The following is a 14,988-nucleotide window of genomic DNA, read 5'->3' as shown; positions in this document are numbered from 1 at the left end:
TAGAAATCTGAACTCTGCAAGAGCAAAAAGAGAGCAGGATGACACCGGCTGAGGTGTCCCAGAATCTGATGGACTGCCAGTCACTCGCCAGCGAGAACTAGAGACCTCAGACTGCAAGGCCTGGAGCATGAGCTACAGTTCCCTGGGTGGGAGCTGGACAGAAATTAGAGGCCAGTGTGCATGTCATCAGCTCACAGAGTCTAAATGCCCAAAATGCCTGCAAAGCTATCACCGGTGGGACGATGCAGCCCCACTAGTACATAGCCCTCCTGTGATGTTTTACGTTAAAAGCTGCCCTTGGTGTTCACATTGATCTAATTCTTCCTGGACAGAAAGTGGGAGAGGTGCCTCCCACATCCTATAGAAAAGCTGCAGATGCCAATACTTTCCAACTGCCACATGATGTCAACTGCAGAGGACAGAACTCAAGAAAGGCCTCTGGGCCTGGCATCTACATATACCTTGGGCTTGCTTGTGGGTCAGCATAGCTTCTGTCCGCTGCACATGTCTCTTCAGCAGCTGCGAACTCCCGATCTGGCTGGACTTCTGGGCAGAGGCTATTGTGGCCACTTTGGTCTTGGGACTAGAGGTAGGGCTGCTGGACACACTGGAGAGGTCCTGAGTGGGTAAGAAGAACAAGGACCAAGCCACTGTTGTCTGGGCCTGACCACCCATCAGCATGGCCGCTGGAATTCCCTGGTCAGGATTCTCCCCATGGGAATGTACAGCCCTATGGCACTGGCCAGGCACCGGGAGTCCCCCAGAGGCCAGGGCATCAACTCCGTGGTCCTGAGTCCCCAGCAGAAGTGCCCCCTCCCTGCTGCTTTACCTCCGAGCCCGAGGGGGAGGCAGGCAGCCTGGCAGCTGGCGAGGCAGGTCGACTGCCCCGCTCAGGGATCTCAAAGGTCAGGTCTCGGCGGGCCACATCCCGGGGCTTCTTCTTCTTCTCAGCATCCTGGTCACGAGGCTCGGCGCCCATGTGCCCCTCAGCACGAGTGAGCACGCCAGTCAGGAAGTCCACAATCTCATCCTAGTGTAGAGAGTCCTTGGCTGGAGAACAGGGACCTTCTTAACAGTCCCGACTAAGTTGATTCACGCGGCTTCAGCATACCTGTGCCAGACCCTCCCCACGTGCACAACCCCGCCTTGGCCAGAGACCAGCAGGAGCCTCCATGAAGTAGAGGCGCATTATCTCTCCCCCAATGACCCATTCACTCGATGCTTTGCCCACCTCTTCGCTCCTCACTCTCCTCTCCCCTGCTCCTCTCTCCCCTTTTCTTTGTAGGATTAGGGATTCCAGAGGCCCTGGGGGAATACTCCTTCACCTTTCAGAGCCTAGAGGCTGTTGCCAATAAGACCAAGCCTAAAAAGGCTCCATAAGGGAAGACTTGCTGAGAAAATACACAAAGCACCTGTGTACCTGGATGCACCTGTCCACCATGCTCTGTGTCAACCCTTCTGACTTCTTCTTTGCTTTGCTTATCCTAGGAAACAAAAAGGAGTCTGCACTCATTTCCCAAACACTCACTCTATGGCACATGTGGAGTAAGAATGGACTGCTCTTCTGTGTGGGGTGTTTTCCAGGCCTGGGGAGGAAAACTGCTCTAGCCCTCAGGCTGGTACTGCCATATCTCTGAACCTGTTTCTCCATCTGCAAGACGGAAAGTCATAAGGCCTCACTTGTGGTGTTGGGGCGCTGCACAAAGGAACATATGGGAAGGCCTGGGCCTGATACTCCAGAAGTCCTAGAGCTATGGCCATAACAAGTCCTCCAACAAAGGCCCACACCCTGAGATTCCTGGGTGCTGCTGAAATGAGATTCAGAGGAGGAGAGGGAAGGTGGCCAGTGGTTAGTTCTGAAGGCATAAAGGACATGACCACAGCCACAGCATTCCCACCATGAAGCCTACTCTCTGACTGTGGGTGGGGTGGGGTGGGGTCTTGGTGGAGAGAAACAGGGCACCAAGTGACTAGATGGAGAACATTCAGAGGCTCTAAATTCTGAGACCCCGATTCATTGGTTATTGGCCTCTGACCTTGTGTGACACCCCATTTTATGGATGAGGATAGTGAGTCCCAGCATTTAAGTGATTTACCCAAGCTTCTCGGCAAAGGAACCAGGGCTAAATAGAGGTCCCCAGTTCTCAGGCCAACACTCTTGGCACAGTGACAAGCTGTCGGCTAAGCAGCTTCAGTGGCCATCTCACTGTCTCCATTCCTCCCACTCTGCTCTCTTACAGGTTAGAATGTCTGAAGAGCACGAAAGGCAGTCTACTCACAAGCACACACGGCCCCCAGCATCAGGATTAGATTCCAGGACTACAAGACACTGTAAAATGACCACAGCCAGAAAGACTTCTCCCAAACGCCTCTGGGTAAGAAACCTACAGGACAGTGCAAGCAGGTGCCTGCTTTAAGCTCTCTAGTTAAAGCGCACGAGTGACCGAACCTCCAAGAGTGAGCACATTAAGAAAGGAGGACCAATACTTGACATTCTTTTTCAGTACATTTCACGGAAATGTCACTATAGGCCCTATGGGCAGCTAGCCTTCTGGGCGCGAGGGGCCATCTCAGTGCCCAAAGGTGCCTTCGTAAAACCCCTCCCAAACCTCGCCTGTTTATGCTACAAAATCTGCAAAAGCTGCTTAACACAAACATGATCAGTGTTCACATTCCTCCTGAGCAAGGAACGAAAGGTGAGAAAATGCCAGCCCCAGTGAGGCCATGAGGACAGACTGCCTTCCTGGGTATCGAAGTGTCTTCTCCCCACAAGATAACCACTCATTATAAAGAAAAGTGGCAGCTTTACGGTAGGAAACCTGGCAGATGCCACCTTAACCCAAGACCAGTGATGAAACATGTCAACAACATGTATCCCCTGAGGGGGGTGTGTGCTCAGGGCACCTCGCCTCGGGGACAGTACTGCCCAAAACATATATCCTTGACCTTATCACAAGAAAATGTCAAAACCCTAAATCGAGGAACAGTCTACAAAACAACTGGCCAGAAGTCTTCAGGAGTGTCGGGGTCATGAAAGACACAGACAGAACGAGGAGCAGTGTGACATTAAAGGAGATGGAGGAGACGTAGCACAAATAGCACCATCTGATCCTGGATCGGACCCTGGACCAGTAAAAAGACCTCAGTGGACAACTGATGAAATCTGAGTCTGTGCATTAGATGATAGTATCATATCAATGTGGATTTTCTGATTTGGATAATTATGCATTGGTTAATATTTGGGAAAGCTGGGTCAAGTGGATTAAAGGATTTTGGATACTATTTCGCAACATTTTGTAAATCTGAATTAGTTAAAAGTATTAAAAAAAAGTTTTTTAATGACCCTTTTCAGATTTAGCCTACAGCTACCTCACCACCTCACAGGCACTTCTCCAACACTCCAGCCTGGCTCTCTCACAGGGGCTTGCCCACCTGAGATTATCGTCAGCTCCCCCAACCACCACCAAGCTGTTCTCAGCTCGAATCTTCTCCCGGAAGTCCTCCATGGCTTCAGGGTGACACTGCAGGGAATTCTGACCAATGACAAAGAGGACTGGAGTCTTCATGTCCAAGAGAGGGTCGTCTACATCCTAAAAGAGGTAGAGGGTTTATAATCCGCTAGTTCATATTCACTGAGCACTGCCCTGGCCATTCCGCTCAGGGGTCAGCTGGGCTACCACAGCCACTGCACCCCAGCTTGGGCGAGGCATGCACTCCCTGCTCCCCCTCGCCACATGCTTACCCCTCGGGGGCCGTCTGCAGTAAGCAGAGGGAAGCCAAGGCAGACAACTGCAGTGACATACTCCATTACCGATACCTAGAAATGATGGCACAGTTTGTTTCCAGGTCAGCTGCCTTCCCTGCAGCTATACCCTACCCGGAACCCGGGGTTGGCGCAGACCCACCACCCAGTCCCATCTCCTTCTCCTGTCCTAACCCCCAGGAGCACCAGCCATGGTAGCAGCAGTTAAGGGCACAGGACACAGATGTGCCCTTCTTTAAGCAGCTGCCACCTGGAGAGCTGGAGCCTGGAGACCAGGCAGAGGGCTGAGCCACAGCATAGGTGGTTCAACATTTCTACCCTGTCAGCTCCCTGGAGTTGAGGCCTCTTGCTTGCTTCCCTCAACTCACAGTGACTGCAAACAGGAGAACAGAAACATCATTCCTCTCCTGTACGTGAAGATGTCACTCCCCTGAACTTAATGGGGAGCTCCCAGATACTCCGCTTCCTCAGAGCAGTCGCTGACTAAGTCCTGCTGTCCTGGGACCAGGTTATGAGGAGACAGCCTTCTCTCACGGCCCAAGACATCACACTTAACAGACCACGTGAAGCAGTACAGACTTCGCTGCCTTGATCCACTTGAGAACTGAGGCTCTGGACCAGTCAGGGACACTTACGCAAACTAATATGCACACACATGTATGGAAAATAATAAAAGGCTCCCTAATGTCTTAGACACGGACAGAACATGAACACAACAGCAAATTCCAGGGACATGAAAATTTGTGCCTGCTGGAATTATTGTTTTGTTTTGTTTAGGTGAGAGAACAGTACTTATGTTTTGGGGAAAAAGGGAACTTTTTTTGATAGGTACATGCTGAAATATACATACACAAAATGACATGATATTTGAGATTTTCTTCAAAATATTGGCAGAGAGAGGAAGTGGGTGAGGGTAAGATGAAAACAGCCGGGCCGGGAGTTGACTGCTGGTGAAGCTGGGGGAGGGCCCAAGGGGTTTATTATACTAGTCCGTGCTCCCTTCGAGTTTCTGATGTAATGATGTAGGCCCCGCATCTAGCCTAAGAGAACCCCACAGTGGCTATCAGCAGCAGCACTATTCTGCCCCAGGACAACCTCCACGGAAGGCGGGAAGTACTTACGTGACAGGCCACCAGAGCTCCTGTATTCCAGCCAATCAAGATAATGGGCTTGTGGGGGAAATGGCTGTGAATCTTTATGGGAAGAGAAAGAAAGCAGTAAGCCAGGAGGCTAAATGGGTGCGGAACAAGCCCAGACACTGGATGTGCCACAGCGAACTCAAGGCAGAGCCTTCTCACCTCCAGCACTTTGCTTCTCACTGCCCCGATCATGTGCTCGAGGCACTGCAGAACTCCTACCCCACTTCCATTGTTCAGCAGATGGGTGGCTACGGGGATGACCTAAAGAAAGGAAGTGGCGGCCATACCAGCAAAGGTAAGTTTCAAGTCTTCTCTCAAATCTGCTTAACCTCCCCTAAATCCCTTCAACCCTGGGGAAGCACCATCCAAATTCCAAAGAGGGCTAGGGAAGCTCTACATTTAAGCCCAACCATTTCGACCCTACTTGCATTCTGTCTGTTCGGTCCTCCCAGAAGACACTCCCACCCAGGACAGAGTCCCTCTCATCCCCACATACCTTGCCTAAGCAGGACAGCTGAGACTGCCAGAAGCGGTGGCGGCGTGAGGTGGGGAATGCGGAGCTGGAGGGCCCGGAGGAGGCAGTGAGGATGAGCGGGGAGCCCGGGAGCTTGCTCTGTGGGGGGAGAACCCCGCCGGGAACAGGGGATAAGAGGCATCACTCCATGAGACCTCAGTACCCCCCCACCCTCTCATCCCAATCAATGCTGATCTGCTTACATTAGGTACTATACACCACTGAAAAGTTAAACAAGCCGCTTTTCATCCTCTTGCCAAAGTTCTAAGACCAGATTCTAAAACATCCACGGGCCACAGTTAAGGCCTGAACTGCCCAACTTACTGGTTTGTTATGAGAAAGCACCCCCACGGCGGGGTCCCAGGGCCTCTTCAGCAGGAGGGACAAGGCCTCAGCTCCAGCAGCCCCAGTCTTTGTGTTGGATGACACAAGCATACGGTCAATCAAGGTAGGGATCTAGAAGCAAGAAAGAGCGAAAGTGCGTCCAGTAAGAAGCAGGGGATCTGCCCACCAGTGGCAATCAGGCTGGCACAGATCTCTACTACAAGCCTTCAGATTTCAACCAAGCCACTCGAACCTCCCTCAGGAGCAGAGTACAAATAAATGGACAGCTGAAAGTGTGCCTCTCAGCATTAAAGGTGAATGGGAAAGACACCTGGTGATATGCAACAAGAAACTTAAATTTATTCTTATCCCTTCCCCAAAGGATTCTACTTCTGAGAACCTTTCCTAACAAAATATATCAGAAATACACACACACACACACATGGGGTAGGGGGTTACGCAAATGACAAATTTACTCTCAATAACAATCAGAAACTGGAAACAACCTAAATGCATAAATGAGAGTGGTTAAGCAAATTATCTACATAATTAGGTATTAAGGGCTCATTTTAATGGTTTTTAAAATGTAATAACATAGGAAAATAATTTCGCTAAAATGTTAAAGGTAAAACAGAAAATACAAAAATTATCTCTACTCAGAAAAAAATATTAATATGCCAAAATGTTAATAGTGACCTTTATGGAGTCATGGCCAACAGACCTACGAGAAGATGCTCAGCATCACTGATCATCAGGGTAATGCCCATCCAACCAGTGAGACAGCACCTCACACTTGTCAGAATGGCTATCGTCAATAAATCAACAAACAACAAATGTTGGTGAGGATGTGAAGAACAGGGAACCCCCGTGCACTGTTGGTGGGAATGTAAATTGGTGCAGCCACTATGGAAAACAGTACGGAGGTACTTCAAAAAAATAAAAATAGAACTACCATATGACCCAGCAATTCTACTTTTGGGTATTTATGTGAAGAAATCCAAAACACTAATTCGAAAAGTTAGTTGCACCCCTATGTTCACTGCACCATTATTTATAATAGCCAAGATATGGAAGCAACTTGAGTGTCCATCAATGGACAAATAGATAAAAAAGAGGCAGTACATATATACAAATGGAATATTATTCATTAAAAAAAATGAAATCTTGCCATTTGTGACAACATGAATGGACCTAGAGGGTATTATGCTAAGTGAAATAAGTCAGAGAGAAACAAAGACCATATGATCTCATTTATACGTAGAATCAAAAAAACAAAATAAATGAACAAACAAAACTGAATCAAACTCATAGATACAGAGAACAAACTGATGGTTTCAAATGGGAAAGGGGGTTGGAGTGTGGGTGAAAAAGGTGAAAGGATGAAGTATACACTGGCAGTTACAATACAGTCACGGGGATGTGAAGTATAGCACAGGGAATATAGTCAATACTACTGTAATAACCACATATGGTGTCAAGTGGGTACCAGACTTATCAGGGTGATCACTTCGTAAGTATATAAATGCCTAATCACTATGTTGTATACCTGAAACTAATATATTACATGTCAACTGTAATTTAAAAAACAATAAAAAAGTTAACAACAACAAAAAGAACATGTGGGGCTTATTCTAGGTGCCGCTGGCCTGAAGTCGAAGATTTGAGTGAGGAAGGATGATGTAAGGCTAGTAACAAAGGCTAGTGCCAAACCGCAAAGGATCTGCACCCCGCAACTGGCCATTTCTTCAGAACTTACTCTATGACTTGAAGCCACTCAATGCCTTGAGGCAGAGGATCTGATCTGATTAGATTTTAAAAGATTTTACCGACAGTAGAGTGCACCCCTGAAATGACAAAGCCTTGAAACTGACCTCTGTCAGTACAGACAGAGATAATCAATCAATCACCAGCTTCCCTGAGGGGAGCTAAGCTGACCAAGCTTCCCTGGTTTCTCCACACGGCATCTTTCTCAGCAGACAATTAAGAGGCTGAGTCTGTACCTTTTCTGCTCCCCTGACAATGGATCCAATGGAAGAAGTAGCTGGGCCAAAAGCATGGTACCAGCCATGTGCATTTTTACCCTTCAGGTTCGTTAAAAGTTTTAGGGATCAAAGCATTTTTTGTGAATCTGAGTCACGGGAAAATAAGAGTCTGATGGCAGAGGGACCACTGCTGAGAACATGGCCTCGTCTCAAAGTGTGTCCTCCAAGTGCATCCTCCACCGTTCCCATTCACCGGCACTATGACCTGGCAGCAGGGCCAGCCTCAGCCATTGCACACTCCTGTGGTCAGTCATGCTCATAAAACCTGGACACCACCTCATGCACTTGAGAGGGTTCAGATGTAACTAACATGGGGAAGCAGGCAAACTTCCCTACGAGGTGAACTATGTTGCAGTCCTGCTGGCCACGCAGAGTGGGGCAGAGCCTCCAAAAAGTGGGACACTGGGCACTCCCCGCACTCACCCCAGGGCACATGCTCCAGTACTGTACTTTTCAAAGCGCACAATGCTGTGGAGAACATTTAAAATACTGGAAATACTCTTAGGCCACCACTCTCCACCAGGGTGTCGGCCTGGCCCACGCCCAGGCACACTCACCATTCACCTCCTGTGCCTGAGAGCAGTGCAGGGGATATGAAGATCATCTCTTTAGCTGTCTTTCTCCACTAGAAAACAGGCCCCACCAGAGCAAAGGCATCTCTGTTTTGCTCACCCAGTGCTGGGCACATTATAGGCACAAAATAAATTATTTGTTGAATAAATAAATTCATGTCAAATTTCCTACCATGCCTATCATTAATTGATTTAGTCCTGGGTTTTGTTTTATTTCTGCACTTAACCAGTCTTCTTTGGCTTTCAAAGCAAACTTAGCATCTTTTGACTGAAAAATAGGTAGAAAACAATGAGTCTGAAATTGTGGGCAATATGGCTGGGGCAAGCTGTTGGTTAAGCAAATTATAGCAACAAAATAGGCCAGCTTCCTGCAAAGGAGCAAGAAGAAAAACTTAAAAAAAAAGTCAAGAACGAAATAAATACAAGTTGTCTGAGGCTGTTTTGTGACAGAGCAAAATACTAAGTATTTCGAGAACCTATGAAGGCACCACTTGGATAACCATTAACAGTCACCGCGCACTTGCTACGGGACAAATTTTGAGCCAGGCATTCTGTCTGGGTTACCTAATTTAATTTTCACAAAAACCTAGACAGGTATTAGAGGTGAGGAAACTGAGACACTAATCCAAGACGATGCAGCCAGTTAGTGATTGCAATGACAGGAGATAGGCAGTCTGCCTGGAGAACCCACTCCAACCACACTATGAACACAGCCCCCAGCAGGAAGTGAAATTGCAACAAAATAAAATCGTGAAGAAAAACAGTCTAACTTTGTACAACCCTATCTCTGTGAGAAAGCAGAAAAATGTAATGATCTCTTTTACAGAGACTTATTAAAGTCAAAGTGTTGCTATTGAAGGCTCACTCTTGATGAGATTAAGATGTGACTGTCTCTCCCTCTCCGGACACCTCCCCACCCTCGCTCTGCACCCTGAGTACATACATGTGTCTGCTTCTCAATACTCCTCCCTGGTAAACCCTCACCTTCTGTGTGATATCATTCCTTTCTCACCTCACCTCAGTGGTGACTCAAACCCCAAGTTGCAGGGCTACAACAGCTGCAGGTATACTCTGGTTTCCAGGCCACACCCCATCCTGGAGACAGCAAGGCTGAAGAAGTTTACACCACACAAAAATGTGAAATGATACTGTGTCTCCTACTTTTAACAACAAACCTGGCAGATTTGGTCATGCCATCCAGGCTGGCCAGGCAATGACTTTGCGCAGCGCCACTTTCTGAACCCACAGCAGAAGGTGGCTACCCCAGGACAGGGCAGATGCCAGCCACAGCCTCACCTTCCCTTTCAGTGTCTGCAAAGCGTCCAGGTAGGCCGCCAACACAGGCAGGCTCAAAGCCTCCACCAGAGTGGTGTGCAGCCACTGGACCAGCTTGGTGTCCCAGCTCACGCTCGCCAGGGCTTGTCGCACTCTCCTGGCACACTTGTCCACAGCTACTCGGCGCAGCACCGGCTCGTTGCAAGCCTGGAGTGACAGAGCATGAGGGCCACCTTGTTAGCCATGGGGGGTAGGGGCAAGGGAGTCAGCCAGTGAGGCCCAACCTGGGTAGCACCCCCCACGAGCAGCTTCCGGGAGGCTCACCCCTTCGTTGGCCAAGCGGGCAAGCCGGTCACACTGCAGCGCTTTGAGGGTCTTGTTGAATAGCTTGTTCTGGGCCATTGTCCAGCCTGTCCTATAAGAGAAACTCCAAGGAATTAAATTTAAATCGTGGGGACACTCTACCTGCATGTGCTCCAGTACCAGGGTTAGGCAAGTCTCTGTAACTCGAACTAGCTTAGTCTAAGACCATCGAGCTATAGCACAAGTCCGACATCCCAGTCCCAGCTCGACCATGGAGCCGCCTCAGCATACCTCATACTAATGCACGTGTGCACATGCGCGCGCACATGCGCGCACACACACACACACAAGTTCAACACCAATCAGAGTGAAGTCCTTTGTGCTAGCCAAGCTAACACAGTTAAAATGATCCATTAGTAAATAAAGCATGGCTCCACTGCAGACAGACTTGAATTTCATAAGGTTAACATATCATATAAAAGAGGCAGACAAGATGGGCAAGTATTTTAGGGTACCAAACCTCACGCTAAGGTCTATTTAAATTAGCTTCAAGAACAAAAGTAGAACAAAAATATAACAAATAAAGTGGCTATTCTCCACTCCCCAATAGTCCACTCCCCACTAACTTTTCCATGTATATTTTTGACATTTTTCCAGCATACCACACAATTGACAAATACATTTTTGAATGTCTGTTTCATTCTGTTTCATGTAAGTTAACACTGTGTCATTCCAGCACAGGATACAAGTGTGCACACTCCTACCCTGCTTGTGGATGGTAGGATGTGCCCACTACCAACTCAGCTGTGAATCTCTGTAATTAGAAGCCTGTCTCACTGCCCTGTCCCCACCCATCACACCCCATACAGGTGGAGCTTATTAAAGTCCTCTTCGACCCCACTCCTGCCAACCGTAGTTGTTCTGACACTCCAACTCTGGACAGTAACCTTCCTAAAGACACCAAGAGAAAGATGATAAAGAGGCCCAATGAATGTCTGTTTGCCAGACTTCCCAGCCATAAAATAAACTGGTGATTAGCTTACCTTAAAAATTTTTATTTTTTAAGTGAGAGCCAGACCTAAATGAGAACATGGAATGAGACGTAAGCAGCATTTCAAACCAGTGGGGATAAAGGAAGTAGGGCTGCAACAACCAGGAGCCAACTGGAGAAAGAAACCCTGGACCCCTATATACCACTCTTTACAGCAAAATTAATTTCAAGTGGAATAAAAAGTTAAATATCAAAAAATAAAATAGTGATTATCTCTCTATCCATCCATCCAACCACCTACCCACCTATCCATCATCTAAGAATGAGTAAGGCCTTTCTAACTATGACCTAAAACCTAGAAGCCATAAAAGGAAGAAATATAAATGTAAAAACATAAGAATTTTAAACTTCTATAAAAGAAAAAATAAAGCATCACAAAGTCAAGCCACAATGGAAAAATAACTGCTATTTCGTTAAAATAGAAAAATTCACTAGAAAATTAAGCAAAAGAGAAAATACTCAAAACAAAAATAATGGGCAAAGAACATGAAAAAGTAGTGCACACAAAAAAAAGTATAGTCAACCCTGTGCAAAATCAAACATGCAAATTAAAATAAAATATTATTTTTCACCCATCAAACGGGTAAAAATTAAGAAGTTTACTACTACTCTGTAAGAAAATAGGTCCCTCCATACTTTGTTGATGGAAATACAAATTAGTACAATCTTTTATGAAGTCAAATTGGGAAATCACTTTTGGAAAAAAAATCAATCAAAAAACCTAAGTCATGTTATGTCACTCTGCTCAAAGTTCCACTTCAATCCGTTAAAAGCCTAAGTCACTGTCATGGGCAGTCTGGACTCCACTGCCTCTTCAACATCAGCATCCACGCCCCTCCCTGACTTCTGTGCTTCATGTCGTCCCCCTCACCCCATGCTCCCACATCACAGCTGGCCCGTGATCCATTCCTTCTCCCTAGAACAATGGCTCCCTTGCCACCTCCTTCAGGTGGCTGCTCAGAAGTCACCTTCTATTCTACTGAGGCCTCCCTTGACTTGCCCTATTTAAAACTACAACACCGACCCCCACCCCGGCTTCCCTAGCTCCCTGTCCAACCATATCACCACCTCACATTCTATCCATTTTATTTATCTGTTCAGTCGTCTCCCTCAGCTAGAATGTAAAGGCCAAGATGACAGGGACTTTTGTCGGTTTTGTTTAAGTGCCAGATCCCAGCATGTAAAAGTGTCTGACACACAGTAGGGATTTGACACCTGCCAAATAAGTAAATGGATGAATTGTGTGTGTATGACATTCTAAGTCAGGTAAACGGCTGAGCACGAACTCAAACTCTCACACTTGCTACCACACTAAGCCCATGGGGACTGAGCAGCAGAGGACACTGAAATGTGACTTAGGCACACCATAGGTCTAGCCCTTCACCACGACAGGGCAGTCAAGTAATCTCAGGGTCTCTGACTTCACAGCAGACCAGCCCGTGTCCCATCGTACCCTATCAGGGAAGTGCCCTATTTTCTCAGCTCCTCTAAGAACACCGTCAGCATGGCCCGGTTGCCATGCAGAGGGAGGACGATGGCTCCTTGTAATTCACTCTGTACAGCTATCCCACTGTCCTTAGAGTAAATGTGCTCGAGAAAGGAGGAAAATCATGGTCTGACTTCTCTCTCTTCTGTAAAATAAACCACCGACATGTCTCCATCTCACACCTGACCACAGCTATGCAGCCTAGGAGAGTACTGACTCGGAGCCAGGCCACTGAACAGGCCGCAATGACGAGCTGACTACGGCCCTCAGGCTCCCTAACAGTAAAACAGACACGGAGGAGGTGATCTCTGAGGCTCCTCCCAGCAGTGCAGACTCAGGTTGGCCACGACCCTGGATGGAAGCAAAAGCAGCTGCCATTCACAATCACAGACTTCTTCAGCTTTCCTTGCTACACAAAGTCTTTAGCCTACAAATCTCCCACTCTTGTAAATCCCTTGTGGGGTACCAGAAGCCATCTTAGGTTTCTTGGAATTGTCCTTTTTCTTATTTTCCCCCACTTCTCTTGGCTTAATCCGGCCTACTTCAAGATCCAGTCTATTTTTGCTGTTGTTTGATATTGAGATTTTGGACTTAGGAGGCGGGAAGTGGAAGCGTCAACTCAGTGCTGGGACTCAGGACACCTTGGGACCAGGACAGCTTGTGGGAACCAGCTGGTTCACATTATATAAATGGAGAATGCACTCGCACAAGTCACACCTCTCATATGTGGTGTCTGGGGGGTGTGCGGATCTGGTCGTGGTGGCAGGAGACAGAGGATGTTCACGAGGAGTTTAAAAAGCTTCCTGGAAACATGGGTATATTTCCATACTAATACACTTTTCTGTTTTTGCTGGCTGGTTCTGCTCTTCTGGTGGGCATTTAGGTGGTGTCTCTTTGCCTGCTCTTAAGTACAGTGGCAGTGACCACCCCTCCTTTTCCCATACACGCATGCACACAGCGACCTGCATCTTTATCCGGTTGTGCAAGTATCTCTGTGGGATAATTTCTAGAGGTTGAAATGGAAGCTCAAAGGTGTTCTGTGTTAAAATTTTTGAATTCGCAGTTCTGTGAAAACAGTATGTATAAAAAACCTTGAAAGCGGCATCACACTGCAGCCTCACTCCCAGCAGTGATGCTTAGTGACAATCAAACAGGTCACGCAACCAGTACTGTTTCATCATGTTCAACAATCTCCTAAGCTTTCTTTAAGCTTATGTTGCAAACTTTAGTTCCAAGGACAATGAGTGAGGTATAATTTATTTATGAAGCATAATGTATTTATGAAGCACCAACGGCACTTCCAAAATTATCCCATTCTTTATTATATAATGGGATGTTTCCTATATTTGTTTTTCTTACTTTATATATATTCTGAAGCTCAAATGGTGGGAGTAAGAAAAATGATGTGAACAAAATGGGAGGAGGGTTAGAAAGCTATTTAAAAATTACTCCCATACACCAACAGCAGCTGAAATTAAATTAAAAAACCACAATGTTGAGAGTCTAAAATCCCCCAAAAAAGTTTGTAGAGTTGTTGTTGGATATATAACAAAGTGATTCCAAGAACTGAAACATGTTCTCTATATTTTGCCAGCTTCGTGGGAGGCTGGAAAATTAAGTGGGCAGAAAAGAAAGAACTAACCCAAGATTAAGATAAAGAGCATGCAAAAGATGTAATTAAGGAAAATTTTAAAAACAGGAGACAGAACTTTAAATATAAGTCTAAACAGTCGAATAGCTGATGGGAACTGTGGTGAGTCAACACACTTTCCCCACCCAAACCTATTCAATTTTCATGACTACAAAAACGCCTAGTCTTCATTTCTTAGATGAGATCAGATCATCTTGTTCTCCATGCTCTGACTGAACCTAAAATAACATTCTGACCTCTGGCTCATCTTATCCAAAGAAGCCAAAAAGTTACACTGGCCCTAGAAAAGCCTGATATTTGCAAAGGTAATTATTCTTTCTCTGATAGAGACTAATTTTTCAAGGGAGATGAATCCAGTATTAAAATGTCTAAAGAATTTTTTTAAACCAGAAGTCAAACTGGGAGAGACAAAGAACATCAGAGAGATGGAATAGGTCACATTTACCTTTTCAGATTATAAAAATTCTTTCCTTAAACACCAGGAAAAAGGAAGGAAAAAATGAAGGGCAGCAGGGGAGATAAAGAGGGAAGAGGAGGAGGAGGAGGAAGGGAGGGAAAATAAACAACTCAGAGACCTTGGACTCAAAATTTCAAACATCCAACCTAAGATTAATACGCAGATACACATACAATATTGAGGGGTATAATTAGAGCAAATTTAAAAAAGGAGAATGGTTTTCTTTTGGCAGATTTCAGAAAAGTCTTGATTTCTAAGATAAGATAACCTGCTTTAGGACACTAGACTCTTCTGCTGAAATGTTGGAAATGTCCTAGAATCCATTTGAGCGATACTGACACATGTCATGTGTCAGGAGTATTTTGTTGAACACCTTTCAAAAGCTGTGCATGTAATTAAACTTGGCATTTG

General features: G+C 46.3%; 1 protein-coding gene across 12 annotated transcripts in view; it reads right to left on the bottom strand.

The window, feature by feature from the left end:
* KANSL3 (KAT8 regulatory NSL complex subunit 3) overlaps positions 1–14,988 on the bottom strand; it is a 50,965-nt gene that overhangs the window by 25,580 nt on the left and 10,397 nt on the right. For 8 of the 12 annotated variants that reach the window (XM_039872527.1, XM_039872530.1, XM_039872534.1 and 5 more), the window contains 8 exons: positions 9,954–10,044; positions 9,651–9,836; positions 5,741–5,872; positions 5,399–5,515; positions 5,062–5,163; positions 4,885–4,956; positions 3,743–3,817; positions 3,539–3,590 (listed from right to left, as the gene is read on the bottom strand). In XM_039872527.1, coding sequence (XP_039728461.1) covers positions 3,539–3,590; positions 3,743–3,817; positions 4,885–4,956; positions 5,062–5,163; positions 5,399–5,515; positions 5,741–5,872; positions 9,651–9,836; positions 9,954–10,044 — 827 coding nt within the window. Of the gene's footprint in view, positions 1–461; positions 619–829; positions 1,031–1,420; positions 1,485–2,279; positions 2,385–3,432; positions 3,591–3,742; positions 3,818–4,884; positions 4,957–5,061; positions 5,164–5,398; positions 5,516–5,740; positions 5,873–9,650; positions 9,837–9,953; positions 10,045–14,988 lie in introns of all 12 variants that reach the window. The other 4 variants (XM_039872533.1, XM_039872535.1, XM_039872539.1 and 1 more) reach the window with 2 other exon arrangements.

Source organism: Pteropus medius, unplaced genomic scaffold (assembly GCF_902729225.1).
Source record: "Pteropus medius unplaced genomic scaffold, Ma_sr-lr_union100, whole genome shotgun sequence".
NCBI classification, from domain to species: Eukaryota; Metazoa; Chordata; class Mammalia; order Chiroptera; family Pteropodidae; genus Pteropus; species Pteropus medius.
Note: the sequence above shows the minus strand (reverse complement) of the source record. Positions and strands in the feature narration are given on the sequence as shown.